The 18,175-nt window shown below is 37.6% G+C and overlaps 1 protein-coding gene across 7 annotated transcripts in view; it reads left to right on the top strand.

The window, feature by feature from the left end:
* The window catches only part of MYOM1 (myomesin 1), a 169,673-nt gene that overhangs the window by 96,735 nt on the left and 54,763 nt on the right, over positions 1-18,175 (top strand). For all 7 annotated transcript variants that reach the window (XM_075585274.1, XM_075585277.1, XM_075585276.1 and 4 more), the window contains 10 exons: positions 11-207; positions 1,556-1,682; positions 2,566-2,750; positions 4,385-4,499; positions 5,098-5,254; positions 6,650-6,756; positions 6,867-6,911; positions 13,418-13,554; positions 14,822-14,966; positions 17,703-17,762. In XM_075585274.1, coding sequence (XP_075441389.1) covers positions 11-207; positions 1,556-1,682; positions 2,566-2,750; positions 4,385-4,499; positions 5,098-5,254; positions 6,650-6,756; positions 6,867-6,911; positions 13,418-13,554; positions 14,822-14,966; positions 17,703-17,762 — 1,275 coding nt within the window. The remainder of the gene's footprint in view (positions 1-10; positions 208-1,555; positions 1,683-2,565; positions 2,751-4,384; positions 4,500-5,097; positions 5,255-6,649; positions 6,757-6,866; positions 6,912-13,417; positions 13,555-14,821; positions 14,967-17,702; positions 17,763-18,175) is intronic.

Here is an 18,175-nt window from a genome sequence, read left to right as displayed (position 1 = left end):
GTTGAAACAGCGACTCCATCTCCGCCCTATGACATCACTGTTCTGGAGTGTGTTCGGGACTCCATGGTGTTAGGATGGAAGCCGCCCAAAGTCACAGGCGGGGTAGAAATTCAAGGCTACTATGTGAACTTCCGCGAGGTCATTCAAGGCGTTCCTGGGAAATGGCATGAAGGCAACATTAAATCCGTCAGTGACAGAGCATACAGAGTAAGATGTGTATTTCCTTTTCTTGTAAATAATGACATGAGTATGTATAACAGGAAGTCCATTAGAAATACATTGTGGGTGTCCAGTAAATATAGTCGGGTTTTACAAAGTTAAGTCACAAAGGAAGTCCTAGAACGTGTGTATGTGGGGAGTGTCTTGCATTAGCAATATTATGTAGGTGTGCAGTACATATGCTCAGGTTTTTAAATGAAGTTAGGTCACAGAGAAACCCCTAAACATATCCTCAGTCCATACTACAGCTGCACTACAAGAGTTGCGTACTAATGTGAATCTTTCCACTGGTCACAGGCAAACAGACCGCAATAAGGCTGCTGCTCTGGTAAATTTTCTTGTGTTCATTGTAATTATTGTATCACTCTTATTTTATTGTTAAAAAAATATTTTAAAAATTGGAAGAATATCACAATATTGATCGGCCGTGTTGATGATAGATAACGGAAAGTGTTATATTATTACAATTGCACATTTTTTATTAAACGTTCATAGTTGGGTAACATTTGAGAATTAAAGTTTGCAAGAATCTACGTATACAAATATAAAAGAAATAAAGAAAATTTAAAATTGGCAAGATCAGGCCCAGTGAAGGGTAAAAAGGGGGGCTGCTGAGAAGGGGGGGGCACAACAGCCGGGACTGGTGTCCCAGACTCGATAAATGGCCTGTCCAAACCTGTCCTTCAGGACCTGGCTTGTCCTTCCACTTTCAAGGGCCTTCCGGCCTTCCGCTGCCGCAGTTAGTGGGAGAGCAGCAGCTCTTTATTTATCTAGGCTTTGAGGACTACATTTAAAAAGCCATGACACTTTTATTAACCCCTTTGATGCAAAAGAGACCAGTGACTCATTAGTTAACAATGCTTCTCGCTTCTATTGAGTAACAAAGGTTTTAACATTAATAACAGCAGACAAGTATAACCGGGTGTTTTACTTCACTGAAGGTCCAGTGTGCCTTTCGAAATGGCACCGATGCTTTAATAGATGTGTCCACAGGATAAGACCCAAATATCTTTCAATAGTCATGTAGTTTAATAACCCTCCTGAAGTAGAGTGGGTAAATATATTAGCAGCCCTGGGGCAAGCATTGTGTGTGCATGTCTTCAAGTCACTGTGAGTGGGAGGGATCATTTCCAGATTCTGCAGTGCTCAGCTTGCACAGTTACCAAAGAATAATTGGCTGATGCAACATTACCAACCATTATTTCTACTCTTCTTAGATTGAATTAGTATTCTTGATAATGCTATTAAAAAAACCTATGTCTATTAACATTAATTTAATGAAAAAACAAATTATTTGGGCTTAATAGCAACATGTCCTATTGTATTGATGTTGTAGGTTTTGAATCTCAAAGAGAACATGGTGTACCAGTACCAAGTAACCGCTTGTAACATGGCTGGGGTTGGTACACCGTCCCAGCCAAGTAAACCATTCAAATGTGAAGAATGGACCATTGCTGTGCCAGGTAATGAAATCCAGTAATATGCATGCAGCCGGCTAAAGAAACATTCACTACAATACCCTATGGACATTATAACCTTGAATCTTCTCCTGGTATCTCGATGTCAATTATAGGTGTTGTCTTGCCCATTTGTAGAGATGTGCGAAGTTCGCACTTTTCAGATCACAAATGTTTTTGTGATTGTTTTTCTTTTTACAAAGTTTTGCCATTTTTTAGGATGCCAAAAAGGTGTAAAATTGACGTACCGTACTGAGCTTGCAATGCTGGACCCTGTAACAGACACTACATACCGATTCTGAGCTTAATAGATAGTTTCACATGACAATTCTCATGTTGAGATGTGTGATTCATTTGTTGACAAATGCAATTCAGTGACTATAAATGAAAAAAAGAAGTGTAAACATGACAGAAAGCTAGTCACAAGCCTAGTACAAAACAAACATTTCAATAATTATATATTTTATTACTGTTATTATGACCACATGACCCACTGCAACTCACTTACCAACCTGGTCTAGCCCTTAAATTTGCACTTCCATGTACTTCTTGTGTTCTTCTATGTCTCCCAATACACCATTTAGATTATAAACTCTTTGGAAAGGTACATCTACCCCCAAATGTTCACATTTATGTATCACACACTTTTTTCCCATTTATATAATTCTTCTCTGTATTGGAAAACATCTTTGCATATCCCGGTGTACGTAGCTTGCACTATATAAATAAATATACAATAAGATACAATTCTGGTGTGATACACACATAAATCATATTACCTATGTATAACTATAGTATTGTATTTAAACAAGTTAATTACATTTGAAACTGTACATGTTCCCTTGTGGTACATCTTATTTATGATAATAAAAATTTTGCTCTTCTTCAGGCCCTCCACATGAGCTTTCTCTGTCTGAGGTCCGGAGTGACTCCATGGTTCTTCTGTGGAAGTCTCCTGTCTACACTGGGCGCACGCCAGTTACAGGCTTTTATGTGGATATAAAAGAGGCAGATGCAGTAGAAGAACAATGGAGAGGTGTTAATCAGATGCCAACTGCAAACAGATACATTAAGGTACTATACAAAACATGTTAAAATGTCACTTTTCTCTCAAAAAGTTGCAGAATGGATTGTATCCTTCCACGATTACAGTATTTTAAAAAAATGATAACTTGATCAATTTTACGTCCATTAGTTTAAGGGACCTAAAATATTTCTCAACTGTTGTCATCCATGATCAATATCCTATAAATATACCCATATATTGGAAGGACCTACAAATCTTCACTGTTCAAGTCAATATTTGAAATGCAAGTTATACCAGAACTAAAATATACTGTCATATAAAATATTAAAGTGTACTGAAAACTATAATAGGAGAACTACATTTAAAAATGTTACCATACAATGACTGAGAAATACAGTATGTACTGTAGTGTCTTGGGATTTGTTATTTCCCAGAATCCCTGGCTGCAGTGGAAGCATTGTATGCTAAGAGATTATGGTGAAAGGCAGGATTTAGACATATGAATGTTCGCACTAGTGATATTTTTATTTATTTAATAAGTGTAAATGTAATTTATATAGCTCTGCTCCACTAATATAGAAGTATATTCTTGCTATTTTGAGCATATATTAATGAGATCCTAGGTCTGCCTTTTAGGGATAGCTCCTTTAAATATACCAAATAAACATGTGATTATTTTACAGTTGTGTGTACACACGATTGCAAAAGAATGATGGTTGTGCTACTTCAGCAGGTTTGTGATGAAAGGACAACAATGCTAACTTCAGCCTATTTCAGTGGACCCAGGAGGGGGGAAAGCATAAACATATCTATTCCCCAAGGGTCAACAGGAAGTACCTCAGCACTTATTTTGGATTTCACATGAGATCAGTGGAAATTAATTTATTACTATCTTTTGAAGGACAACGTGTTGTCAAAATTGTTTAGCAGCACTAGACCCAATGTACCAGATTTAAAATTGTGCTTGAGTAAGGAGATTGCAGCTTTAAGAAAACTTTGAGTAGTGTGTGCAGTATGATATACTATGCATGTTATGTTCTTAAACTCAATATGTTGTACATGATATAAACCTACATCCGAAAAAACTTGATGCATGTTGAGAATCATCAAGATTGCTTGTACTTAATATTGTGTAACTAAGCAATCGAAAACATATATATCTATAGAGGAAACACGGTCAAGAAGTATTAAGACAATAAATAAATACAAGAATACGCCCAACAAAAATGTCTTGAACAGTAGAAGGGTAACACAAACCCTCCCAAAGGAATACAAAAAACAAAAGAGCACAAAGCTCAAGAAGACTTAAATATAATCAAAAGTGGAAGTCTCTTACTTCCGGCTGAATTTGTTTGTATCATGTAATTACTTTTGGATATTTTTTATATTGACATAAATATATTTTTCTACTTTTGATTATATTTGTGTGTGCGCCGTAGTGTCTTGAGCTTAGCGATCTTGTATTTTGTATTTCTGAAATGGATCATTTCTACGTCTTTTACATAATGTTAGCATCAAAACCATCACGTATCAAAGTGGGGAAAAGAGTGGAAGATCGACAAACGTGACTTTCTAATCGCTGCACGGAGAGCAGGCTCGTTATAGCTTTGCCCTCTGATTTGATGACACCTGCTAATGTAACGGGATTCCATTTTTTTTATTCTTGTTGCAATTCTTATAGGTCAAAAACTTGAAGGACGGTGTTAGTTATGTGCTGAGAGTGAGGGCGGCCAACCAGGCTGGGGTTGGCACGTCATCCGATGTAACGGACGCGGTGGTGGCACAAACCAAACCAGGTTCAGACATTCGTTATTATATTTTAGTTCATTATTTAGTATTTATGGTAAAATAATGCAAGGTTTAAGAGCAGGTAACGTCACCAGACTGTTGCTACAAAAGTGTCATAAAATAAAATGTTTAATACAAGTACAATCAGTAATTCACGGTTGTTGGCTGAGTGTTAAGCAGCTATAAAGTGGTTAAAGGGCAAACATTAATTTGTCGTCTTATCTAAATGTATTATAGCCAGTACTGCTATTAAAGTTAGACTTAGTAACCCCTCACTGGTATTTTGTAAGATTTTAGATTTAATTCCAAAAATATAATCTGTGTATATTGAGTCAAAAATATATTATAGTACTAAATATTTGTGATGTAATTGAAGGACAGAGTACTACAGTATACCAGTGTGGGGCAGGTAATGTGATGGCCTAGAGACCATTAATAGCTTTTATTCTGTTTGAAATAGTAAAGTATCGAGGGAGTCCTAATGTAGTCATAAGCAATTGAGAATAGACAGATATTTCAAGGTAGGCTTTTCCGGGGTACCTGTACTTTCAAACCTTTACTAAAGTATTCATTTTAACAAAGCTATGCATTGCGGCTGGTTTCCAGGTACTAAAGAGGTGACGGTGGATGTTGATGATAATGGAGTAATTTCTTTGAACTTTGAATGTGATCAGCTAACCCCAGACTCAAAGTTCGTATGGTCCAAGAATTACGAAGGAACGGATGATTCACCGAGGATATCCATTGAGACCAAAGGTGGCAGGTGATGAGTCTTTGCATCCTTCATATAGGCTTATGTAGGATTTACGAAGTACTCTTTAACATGTTTTTTTCATATATGCAATTTTACATTTTCAACTCTGTGCTTTTTCAGTTACACGGTGGAGGGTTTTTGTCACCTTTTTCCCCGACCATAACTTATCTAATGTGTGGTGAAACCTACCCAGCCTTAAAATTGCAAAGCCAGTACAACCAGCCTCACACTGATTAGACCTAAAAGGTCAAAATAGCTGTCTGTGAGTAGGTTTATTGGCTGTGCTGAAAGCTGTGTAATGCAACGAGCATAAGCTTATAAGGGTTCCATGTAAACATGGATTTGAGACAAAAGGTGGCAGTGTATGCTCGTTTGCATGTCTTTCCCATAATGCCTTGCTGCAGTGGAAGCACTGTATGCTAGGTGATAATAGTAAAAAGCTGGGTTGCAGACCTGTCTAAGACAGGTGCTCACAAGTGATATTTTTATTTGAGCTATATATATACACACACACACTGAAATAATATTTGAAACGCATCTCGATTGCAAATACAGAGTTGTCTTACACACCCTTTTCAATTATGCTATTTCTGCTGCTGTATATGCAAAATAAATATGGATTTTATTCAGTTTTAAATAAAAAACAAATGCAGTTTAAAGATAGCAACACCTTTTAATGGCAAACTGATGCAGAGAATAACAACCTTTCAGGACAAGTAAGGTCCTGTTTTCATGTGAGAAGGGAACAGCGGCAATTTCTTAAAAATCGTTTCAATGATGAGTTAGGCAACAAAAAAAAAACACATTATTTTCCACCTCGTGGTTCTTCACAAGATATGTTTTCTGCTGCTTTCAATAGATCACCCTTAATTCGCAAAATATGTAGTTTGATGTACATTGTTGTTCATGTCCCAGGTTCCACAAAGTATCCGGCCGCTCCTTCTCTTACCGTGCACCCCACACCTAGAACAATCTACCAGAGACTCTCACAACCGCCCCCAGTCTAAATTCTTTCAAAACTAAAGCGGTCTCACATTTTAATCTGGGCTGTAACTGTTTCATACACCTTAAAGATAAAATATGTTAAACTGTTCGTGTAATGTCTTTATACATAATGTATAACCCTGTTCACTTAATGTAACCATGTATTTGTCACCATGTATTTGTCACCATGTATTTGTCATTATAACTGTGCCCTGGACATACTTGAAAAAAAGATGTAACTCTTCCTGGTAAAACATTTTTATAAATAAATGTATAGCCAATGATCAAAAAACTTATTTTTTTTTAAACAGTCAATATTATCTAATACTACAGAACTGATTTATTAAAAAATAAAAAAATAAACATAAGATTTGACATATTTTGCTGCTTTATAATATTAATAGACTGATATTTCCCTAGGTCAAAGGTTATATTCAAAGATCCTTCAGAAGAAGACTTGGGCATTTACTCCTGCGCTGTTACTGAAACAGATGGTGTCTCTTCAAGCTACACGCTAGACGAAGAAGGTAATAGCAACGCTTGTGCTAACATGTCGTCACAACAAGCACTGGAGTTGGCTTCGAGTGAACCTTTTGGACAGATGAGTTGACTAAGACTCTTCTCTCTTTTTCTTCAGAGTTGAGACGCCTGCTGCAGCTCAGCCATGACAACAAATTCCCAGGTAAATACAGTGCAGGCTGTTTAATCACAGCTGAGCTTTGCATTTATAGATCAAGCATTTCCCAGTCTCCTTTGCTAGCTGTGAAATCAAAATCCAACACCCACCCATCCACCTCCTTTCAGAATGCTAGCCCCACACTACGCTCAGCTCTGGATCATCTTTGTTGCTCTCTTCAAGCCTGTTTGTGCATAGCGTTTACTTGACTGTGTTGCCTTAGGCTGCGCTTATAGTGCCGGCAGAACAAAGGTATTGCTGCCGTCGCGTGCTCTTATAGTAGATACGGCGCAACGGCTTGGTCGCAATCGCTGGAAGTCAAGTCAATTTGATTTTTCCACTCTTGCCCTTAGAAGACTAAAGCCTGTAGTTGTCGTGTAGTGAAGTAGCAATCGCAGCCCCGGCTTTCAGCCCGTCTCGCTACAGCCGGCTATTTCATTACAGCGGAGCTTTGCCTTTAAATATCAAACATTTGAAAATACCTTTCGCCAGCTGCAAGATCAGAACCCCCCATTCACCCCTCCTCCTCCTTTCATATTCTCGCCTCCCTAATATGGGCCTATATCCCTTCGCCCTTCATGTCCTATGGTAGTGCAGTAAAGCCAAAGATCCTAATTCAATGAATAGTCATAGTCCCCGACTACCAAAGATTCTGATACTTTTGTTAACTACAGTATGCACAAGGGAAATGTATAAAAACATTGTTAAAGCGGTGTTACCTCTTTCTTTCTTTTTTTGGAGGAAAGCAGGGGGTCTCCAGAGCTGAACCATGTTAATTTAATCTCCTGTGACCCACTGCTTCTCGGGATAAATAGCCGAAAAGGGGCAGCTCCTGCTGGGCATGGGAAATTTCAGTTTAAAGGTCCCACGGGCCAATGGGGAGCAGACATGTTATCTCTTGTGGCTATCTCGGGGAGCAGGGGGTCCCTTCGCCTAGCGGGGAAATCATCTAATTTTTTTTAAGGTAACCCTCATTTTAATTGTGGCATCACACTGCAGTGTATTGGTGCATTAGCAGATATATCAAGCTGCGCTTTAACAGAGTTAATATCACACCCGGCAAATAAAGAAAAAAAGACCTCGTCTTATTATCGCAATGTTATTTCGGGAGTCAGTAAGATTGTGTTAATACTTTACCAGGTGCAATATTTTACCCGTAGTCGCGTATATAATATATTGGCCATAGGCGATATAGGGCTAAGGCAGCCTGAAGAAAGTGATAAAATACGGCAGTATTTTTGCCATTGATCATGTTCCAATAAATATCAGACCAAGATTTACGGGATGAAAATACCAAAAAATGCAGTATTATGAATACTTTTTAATTGATTCAATAACACATGCGTTAATTTTAGTGGTGCAACACTGATGTATTGCACTATAAAAATAACACTCTTTTGAGCAATAATACCACATTTTTGCCTGTGTGATGTATCCGGCCTAAGTACATTGTTTAAACAAACAAAGTAACAGCCATTCAAGAGTATGGCTATTACACTTTAGTGTGATATTGATAGTTCATTAACGATGAATGGCTACTTGAAAGAATGTCTGTTAACATCCAATAAAGGCATCTTCGTGAATAGAACTCTCTAGGTTTAGTGAATATAACCCTCCTAGAGCTATTTGCTACAGTGCATGGGGGCTATTTACTTAGAGTGTTTAGAGTTAGCAAAATAATGTTTTGTAGTGAATAGGAAATTTCACTGCACATGTATCAAATTTACAAACCAGTAAATGCCGTCTTAATTGTTTTTGTGACATATATTGATAATGAATGTAGTAAGAGCACAAGGAATACAGTATTATTAAATAGGCTGTGTTTTGAATGCTAGTAAATCAAACAGAATATATATGTAGGTGTGTGTTTGTGTGTTCTTTTCTTTAAATCATCTTCAACATTTTGTGTACTATATAAACTGTATGTAAACATTTGTATATAACTTGTTTAATATTAATTCTACAAATAGTTAGAAACATTATATTAATAAAATTATAATATATAAAATATAATTATTGTATATGTATGTGTGTGTGTGTGTGTGTGTGTGTGTGTGTGTGTATGTATATACATACATACATACATACATACATACATACATACATACATACATACATACATACCATCTTCAATCCTTGTTGATCCACTGCTGGATGAAGGTGTCCACAATGGTCTTCCAGGTTCTGCGATTGCAAACCTCACTTCTCCTAGTTACTGCAACCAATTTTCTAATTTCATCCTCCCATCTTGCTTTTGGTCACTGCCTTAATTATTTTCATTCCCTTGGAATCCAATCGAGTACCATCTTTGTCCAACGATGATCATTTCTTCTTGCAATATGTCCGGCACACGACCATTTTAATTTCACAATGTCACAGGCTATTGTTTGGTTTCTAACCAATTCATTTTTTCCCTGTCTCTTTGGGTAATACCCAGCATACATCTCGCCACACTTCTTTGAATTATCTGAACCATCTTTATTCTCCAATTGATTTATTTCAAAAGGTTCCCATCCATTGTTACCTGCTGGCCAAGGTAGACATAGTCCTCATTTGTTGCTGGAGGTCTTCTGGCAAAAAAACAATGTCATCTACAAATGATAGGGGACTCAAGTATTCACTGTTGATTTTGATTCCTTTGTTCTCCCAATTCAATGTCTTGAACAATTCTTTAAGTGTTGCTTTGAAAAGCTTTGGTAACATAGTGTCTCCCTGTTGCATAAATGTTCCTTATAATATCAATGCTGAGGTGTAGACAGAATCAAATACTTTTTCGTAATCTATGAATACTAAAATCAGTGGTAGATCATGTTCATTACTTAGGGAAATCACTTTTTGTATGACTTGGATGTGATCCATTGTGTGATATCCCCCTCAAAATCCTGTGTGTTTTTAGCCTGGGCGAAGTTCAGGGTCTGTTGTAGCCATTTAGTACTGTATCAACGTAAAAATCATGTAAGTGATTGGAAGTAGACTGATTGGTCTGTAGTTCTTGAGGTCTTCTTTGTCTCCTTGGTTGTGAATGGGTATAAATATGGCCTTTCTCCATTATTCTGGAAGTTTTCTGTTCTTAAAGCAGCATGGAAAGAGTTTTGCATAGATCTTTTATACGTCTTCCCCAGCTTCTTTCAAGCTTTCAGTTGTAAATCCATTTTTCCCGGGGGCCTTCTTTATGGATTTTATTGCCTTAGCCACTTTTTCTGGAAAGACATGTGGTACATCATTGGTGGTTTCTGCTACCTCTTTTTTCATTGTATTATTATCTGTGTTTTCATTCAATTTAATGTAAAACTCCTCAACTCTCTTTAGGATAAGTGCACAATCTTTTAGTGTTCATCCATCGTCTTATTTGAGTGTAATGATTTGCTTCTTCATCTTTTTTAAGCTTTTGTTATCTTCCATAGTCTTCTTCACCATGTCACAGTTACGTTTTCTTACACCTTTAAGTTATTCATTTGTGGGTCATCTTGCATAGCTCTGCATATTCAATTCGTTTTCTTGCATCTTGGGATTTCTTCATTTCTTCTGGTCTGATCAGTAATTGCTTTGTCTCCTCAGATATTTTCTTATCCTGTTATTTTGTTAGTGATTCCTCTAGTTTCTTCTTCGCTTTCAACTACAGTCTTCATAAGTTCTTCATAATTGCTTGTTAAAGTGTCCCCATGCATTTTGAGCCATATGAAGCGATTTCTCAGCCCTAGTTTAAATTCTACCCTGTTTTTCTTGATGTTGATTGTTCTCGTCTTCTTTTTAATCAGTTTTCTTTCCTTCTTTCCATTCTGGTGCAATTTGCAGCGAACCAATTGCTGATCACTGCTTGTATCAAAACGGTTAAGGACTGTGAAGTCATAAATCACATCATGTTTCTTGTTAGCTAGGACATAGTTAATTTATTTTTTGATTCCATTGGGTCCATTCCATGTCCATTTTCTATTTGGATTCTTCTTGAAGAGGGAATTAATGATGTAGAAGTTTTCACATTCTGCAAATTCTACCAATCTGTCTCCACATTCATTCCTGTTACTGTAACTGCCTCATCTTTCTGCTGGGCGCCAATCTTTGCACTGAAATCTCCCATAACGATCATGGTGACAATCTCCTTTGTTGTTAAATTGGTTTATTTCATGGTAGAAGTCTTCAAAGTTAAAGTCTGTATGATTTGATGTTGGGGCATACACTTGGATTATTTGAAGCATATATCTCTTCATCAACTGAATGACCAATCTTGATGCTGTTTCCGATAAAACCTGTCACACTCCACTATGTTGTTTCTCCATCTCTTGTTAATCATGACGCTTATTCCACTGATTCTTCCATTTTCTGCACCTGTTTGCTTTGAGCTCAATGACGCCTTCAGCTCTTCTACTTCATTAAGGCCAACAATATCACATTTAATCTTTTTGAGTTTGTCTTCCAGTTCTTGCAGTGCTGCTTCACTGGAATCTGGCAGTTGTAGGCAGCCAGAATGAGGTTTGAATGCCAGCTTTTGTTTAACTTCTGGGTATTCTTAGCACCCTCTGCCTTCATGTCATTTTTCCTCAATGCTGTCAAGCCCAAGGACATTGCAGCCTCCGGAAAATGAGACTGTTGATTTTTGGTGTATTCCATATTTGGGGTTTGAGGCCTTACTTGCCACACTGGCCTCATTTGCATGTTGGCTAGTATCTGTCCCACTTTAGCCGGGTATACTGTTCAAGTTTTCATAGTATGGAAGAATCTGCTAGCACAAGTGGCACTAAACTTCCTCTTGAACACCCATTGCCCCCTTCCCACCACTTTGAGGCAGCGAGATAAGAATTTAAAGGGGAAGGAAATACAGTGTACGGATCTGCGTTTCAGCAGATCGCGCTATAACGGGGTTGAGTTGTGTATATATATATATATATATATATATATATAAATATATAGAGAGCTCAAGCCAGTTATAGCGCAATCCGCTAAAACGCACATCTGCTTATAACGCATTCTGAGCTTATAACGTGGTCGCATTATGTGGACCCCAAGCACCGCGTTATAACGGGGTTCAGCTGTGTGTGTGTATGTATGTATGTATATATATGTATGATATATATATATGGTGATGCCCACACCATGTTGCAGTCTCTTTAAGTCCCAATTTAAGGCAGGAAACACTGTATTTCTTATATGGGATTAAATCATATGATAACAGGCCCACCGTCCCTTTAAGTCAAACAAATCATAAAATGAAATACCTATTCCCGTTAGGGAAAATAACTCAACTTGGCTTCAGCCCTTTCTAACCACAGCTGGCCAACTATACTGGTTCCCAGCTTAAAACATGCCATGGCATATGCAACAATGAATACAGTCTCTGCACACAATAATAAAGGGGTTTCCTTATCTGTTATTCCATTGGAGCAGACGTCCCTGCTTCAGCACGGTCTTGCGTCCTTTCCTTCTTAGGAGAAATCTGCCCCACATGAGCTCAGATAAAATCTCCTCTGTAGATCCACTGTCAAGGGCTGTGCCAGCCTTCCTTCTTTAGCTAGGGAGCACTTCTCTGTCCCCTTCTCTGGGACAGCAATCTCTCACTCTGTATCTCTCAGCATGTGTCTCTCACACATGGCAATGCATCTCTCTGCAGTTACTTCCTGACTTTTTACACCTTCACAAAGGAGTGCTGTCTTAATTGGTACCTGGTGCAGCAAGCTCACAGAGAGAAATTTAACCTCCTGCACGCTGGAACCTATCCACTCTGCTAGCTCTTTAGTCCATAAGGACAGTGACTGTCACAATATACCATATATATATATATATATATATATATATATATATATATATATATATATATATATATACCAAATTAAGCTCTTTACATTTAATGTAGCTGCACTTGTGACCATTAGAAAAGAGAAGTGAAGTCCTAAGACCCTCTCAGAGATGGTGGGTAAAAAAAGGCAAATAAAGGCGTGAAACTGTATAAAGTACTTAAGGATTTACAACTCTACATTTTCTTCAATAAATAACCCAATGCTTCAATGAGCGCTACCTTGGGCAGCACAGGAAAACAGTGAAGGAAACAAATTAGGATATGTTTTAGAAATGCTGATTGGTAGAAACACAAGGTAATCTAAGAAATTGCCTTGGTTTTCATGGCTTTTGCCTGATTTTCACATTCTTTAATAGTGCCCCTAGTGGCCTATTTACTAAAATCATGCTTCCGACAGAGGGCAAAAACAGTGCAAAACAGTACTATATTTATGGGGGGAGGGAGGGGAGATTATCCAATTGAAAGAAATTGGAGATTTTCCTTTTGATAAATCTGGTGCAATTTCTTTGTGGATGTGGCTAAGTTTTGCAGTTGTGAGAGTTTAGTAAAAAACTCCTTCACTCTGCGATTTTGCCCATTAAGTTGAATAGACCACTAAATACTCTAAGCTCTCTTTTTGGGTGTTCTCCAACTAAAGTTGGACTTTTCTTGAAAGCTTGACTAATGCTTTGCATGCCCACCCTGCACCGGAGGAATACGATATTTTCATATATCTTTGCAGTTATTCCTCTCAAGTCTGAATTGGCAGTGGAGATTCTGGAGAAAGGACAAGTTCGCTTTTGGCTTCAAGCTGAGAAACTCTCTGGTAATGCCAAGGTCAACTATGTGTTTAATGACAAGGAAATTCAGAATGGTGAGGTAAGTCGTCATTCTAGTACATGTCATTCATTAAGCGCACGTTAATAGCCTGTTATTTATATGGTAAAACCATGTGGATTATTGTAAGTAAAATGAGAATACTTATTTTGGTGGAATTATTTTTAGAAATATATGCAAGTATGTTACTATGGATACGGTGTAAACCTAATAAGAATCAAGTGCAAATGTAGATTGTACGTTCCCTACAAATAACAGAAATGTTATCCATAGTTTTTTTGTAGTTCTAGGTTAGATGCCAGAAAAAGTTGGCTGTATTTATATATCTATGGATATTTGCATACTAGGACCATTTTACTGCCAATGGGATTTTTAATCAATTAAACAATCCTGGTACTCTTAATATGGAACAATGGTTCATGGTGTACAAATAGTCTTCCAGGAGTTGGGTAATTAAGCACAGCGATTTACTTTACTTACATGCTTGATTGGGTACAGAGGGACATCAATGAGCTTGACAAGTTTGCCAATGGGGTAGCTACTAACTTAGGAAAGAGGAGGCTTGTGGCTGTAGAAAAGCTCACATCTGCATTTCACAGTCATTCAATTACATGGTCTCTATGGACTTCTATTTTCAATCTCTCATTCCCGCGCATTCCAATAAAAGCTCTGCTTATGGAATCATTTACAGTATCTCTTACATTATCGTCTACTTTGCTGGCTTCCTTCACCCTATAATCAATTTGCCTGAACATGTGCCAATATGTAGAGTGATTGTGGCAGTTATCTCCTTGTTTACTCGATCAATCAATAAAATTTGTTTCCTTTTCGTGTAATTTTATGGCCTAGGTGAAGTGAGACTAAACAAGAACTCAGACATTTTGCAACAACAATTTGGGCCGCATTAAGGATTTACCTTTATTTAAAGATATTTCATAGCTTTTTTTATTTTTCAAATTCTATTCTTTGAAACCTGTCCCCAGACGTCAATATTTAGTTGTTTCTTTCTCTGAACCTTAATATAGTTACACTACAGTAGCACTACCAAGGAGACAATACTTCTTGATATCACAAAGTATAATGATAAGGGCCTAGAGCTCAGAGAAAACGAATCTTCAACAAATTATTGTCTATTGCTTACACCCTTTTGCTCCCCCACCCCATTTGTTTGCGTACACAGACCCCAAACATTTCCTAACGACTAAAAATAATGTTTGATTTGTAACTTGTAAGCTTAAAGGCCAGAACTTCACTTCTGATAGTAGTTAGTCCTATGTCCATGACTGTTAATGTCCTTGCTTTCTATAAGAAATACAAGATGAACGTGGACCGTAACACTGGCATTGTACAAATGACCATGGATAAGCTAGAGGATGAGGATGAAGGAACCTTTACCTTCCAGCTCCAAGATGGAAAAGCAACCAATCAATCCAGTCTGGTTCTGATTGGTGATGGTGAGATAAAGTTTATGCGAATATATTGTTTAATACATATACAGTCGTGTGAAAAAGAAAGTACAACCTCTTTGACTTCTATGGTTTTACATATCAGGACATAATAACAATCATCTGTTCCTTAGCAGGTCTCAAAATTAGGTAAATACAACTTCAGATGAATAACAACACCTGACATATTACACCATGTCATGATTTATTTCACAAAAATAAAGCCAAAATGGAGAAGCCATGTGTGAAAAACTAAGTACACCTTATGATTCAACAGCTTGTAGAACCACCTTTAGCAGCAATAACTTGAAGTAATCGTTTTCTGTATGACTATCAGTCTCTCACATCGTTGTGGAGGAATTTTGGCCCACTCTTCTTTACAACGTTGCTTCAGTTCATTGAGGTTTGTGGGCATTTGTTTATGCACAGCTCTCTTAAGGTCCAGCCACAGCATTTCAATCGGGTTGAGGTCTGGACTTTGACTGGGCCATTGCAACACCTTGATTCTTTTGTTTTTCAGCAATTCTGGTGTAGATTTGCTGGTGTGCTTGGGATCATTGTCCTGTTGCATGACCCAATTTCGGCCAAGCTTTAGCTGTCGGACAGATGGCCTCACATTTGACTCTAGAATACTTTGGTATACAGAGGAGTTCATGGCCGACTCAATGACTGCAAGGTTCCCAGGTCCTGTGACTGCAAAACAAGCCCAAATCATCACCCCTTCACCACCGTGCTTGACAGTTGGTATGAGGTGTTTGTGCTGATATGCTGTGTTTGGTTTTCATCAAACGTGGCGCTGTGCGTTATGGCCAAACATCTCCACTTTGGTCTCGTCTGTCCAAAGGACATTGTTCCAGAAGTATTGTGGTTTGTTCAGATGCAACTTTGCAAACCTAAGCCGTGCTGCCATGCTCTTTTTAGAGAAGAGGCTTTCTCCTTGCAACCCTTCCAAACAAACCATACTTGTTCAGTCTTTTTCTAATTGTACTGTCATGAACTTTAACATTTAACATGCTAACTGAGGCCTGTAGAGTCTGAGATGTAACTCTTGTTTTTTTTGCAATTTCTCTGAGCATTGCACGGTCTGACCTTGGGGTGAATTTGCTGGGACGTCCACTCCTGCGAAGATTGGCAACTGTCTTAAATGTTTTCCACTTTTGAATAATCTTTCTCACTGTAGAATGATGGACTTTAAATTGTTTGGAAATTGCCTTATAACCCTTCACAGATTGATGGGCAGCAACAATTGCTTGTCTAAGATCATTGCTGATGTCTTTCCTCCCGGGGTTTGTGTTAACACACACCTGAATGCTCCAGACCAGCAAACTGCTAAAACTTCGACTTTATAGAGGTGGTCACACTTGCTGATGATCAATTAATCAAGGGTATTTGATTAGCAGCACCTGTCTGCTACTTAGCATCTTAATTCCTATGGAAGCAGTAAGGGTGTACTTAGTTTTTCACACATAGCTTCTCCATTTTGGCTTTATTTTTGTTAAATAAATCATGGCACGGTGTAATAATGTCATGTGTTGTTGTTCATCTGAGATTGTATTTACCTAATTTTTAGACCTGCTATGGAACAGATGATTGTTATGTCCTGATGTGTAAACCCATAGAATTCAAAGAAGGTGTACTTTCTTTTTCTCACAACTGTACATAGTATATTACTGTAAGCTACACGATATACACTAGAGCTGAATGATACTCTCCAGTTCTTGAAATGCCCCATTAGTGGAAACAGCAACATGAATCTCAAGTCATTAGTAGGTTTTAGATAGGAGGAGGACTCAAAATACATCCTACTCAACAGTCACATATTCTTTGCTCTGATGTTCTGAGTTTCCGATTAATTCCACCTTATATACATTCTTAATTAAATGAACCAATGTCACATTATAATGTACAATATGAAAAAGAGAACTTGTGATCACTCTTTCAAGATGTGTGTATCTGGTACTCTGGTTCAGTACCTCCACAAACAGATATAATCAATATATACAAAAAATGAATTTATACCGACACTCGAACAATAAATACTTGCTAATTCAATGAATAATTTACAAAAATAGATTTAATCAAAATTTACAACAAAAAAAAAAGAATTGATACACACAGAGTGTAAATGGCAAGAGCAAAGTAATTTTAGAGATACATATTTACCACATGGATTAACCAATCAAGCAATACTCCCGTTTCAGGGCATCTTTCCCTCTCCTCAGGTTAGTGTTACTTGTTTGGGGAATCTGTATGGTCAAAATATATCACTAAAATTACTTTTCACCTGCCATTTACACTCCCTGAGAGTATCAATTTGTGATTGAACAGTAATTTTGTAAAATAATTTTTTTTGTAAAGGACTCATTGAGTTAGCAAGAATTTATTGTTTCAGTGCTGGTCTTAATTCATTTTTTTGTACAAAGCAGTGCTGGGGCATAAGACACCTTCTGGCTCTGGAAGACAACTTAGTGTCCAATAACTTGAATATTTCTCTTAAACATTAATAAACTCATTCAGAGATTTCTGAAATGTAGAAAAGAAAGGCAATTCATAATAAGTTTTCTTTATCGTTTAGACGAGTATGAGGAATTGTTGCTTCACTGAAAATAATTCTCATTCACCAAATTCTGCAATTATTGGTTATAGCTACAATCCTTCCATAAACACATTCTATATTTGTTTTAGGGACTGTATAATGTTTCATAGCTTTAATGTCCTTCATGTGAGCTCATTTGCCCTTCACAGTGTTCGCTAAGTTGCAGAAAGAAGCTGGATTTCAGAGACAAGAATGGTTCCGGAAACAAGGTAATGAAACCGAATGCTTACACAGATTGCAAGGTGAACCATAGGCATGAATTACACAGCATCAATGTCACGGGAGACCAGGCAAATACACCTTTATACCGGGATCTTATCATTGAGCAAAGCCAATAAGTAAAATAAATTGTAATTTATTCCATAGAAACAGGCAAACACACATTGAATTACAATAGATAGAAAAAGATACTCTTACTGGGGGTCTGGGGTTGACAAACTGACTTTCCTAGTTGAAATAAAGTCTTTAAAACAGTCCAGTGCTGAAGTGGGGACTTGAAAAACATTCCGATTTAAAAAGTCCTGCATCCTTCCTCCTTGCAATCGCAGCAAGGCTTCTCTGGGCCCGGTCCGACCCGTTCTTGCCCTTATGGCAAATTAGACTTCTGGAATCTTGGCACAAC

Source organism: Ascaphus truei, chromosome 2 (genome assembly GCF_040206685.1).
Source record: "Ascaphus truei isolate aAscTru1 chromosome 2, aAscTru1.hap1, whole genome shotgun sequence".
Classification (NCBI taxonomy): Eukaryota; Metazoa; Chordata; class Amphibia; order Anura; family Ascaphidae; genus Ascaphus; species Ascaphus truei.
This window is presented reverse-complemented; position numbering and strand designations above follow the sequence as displayed.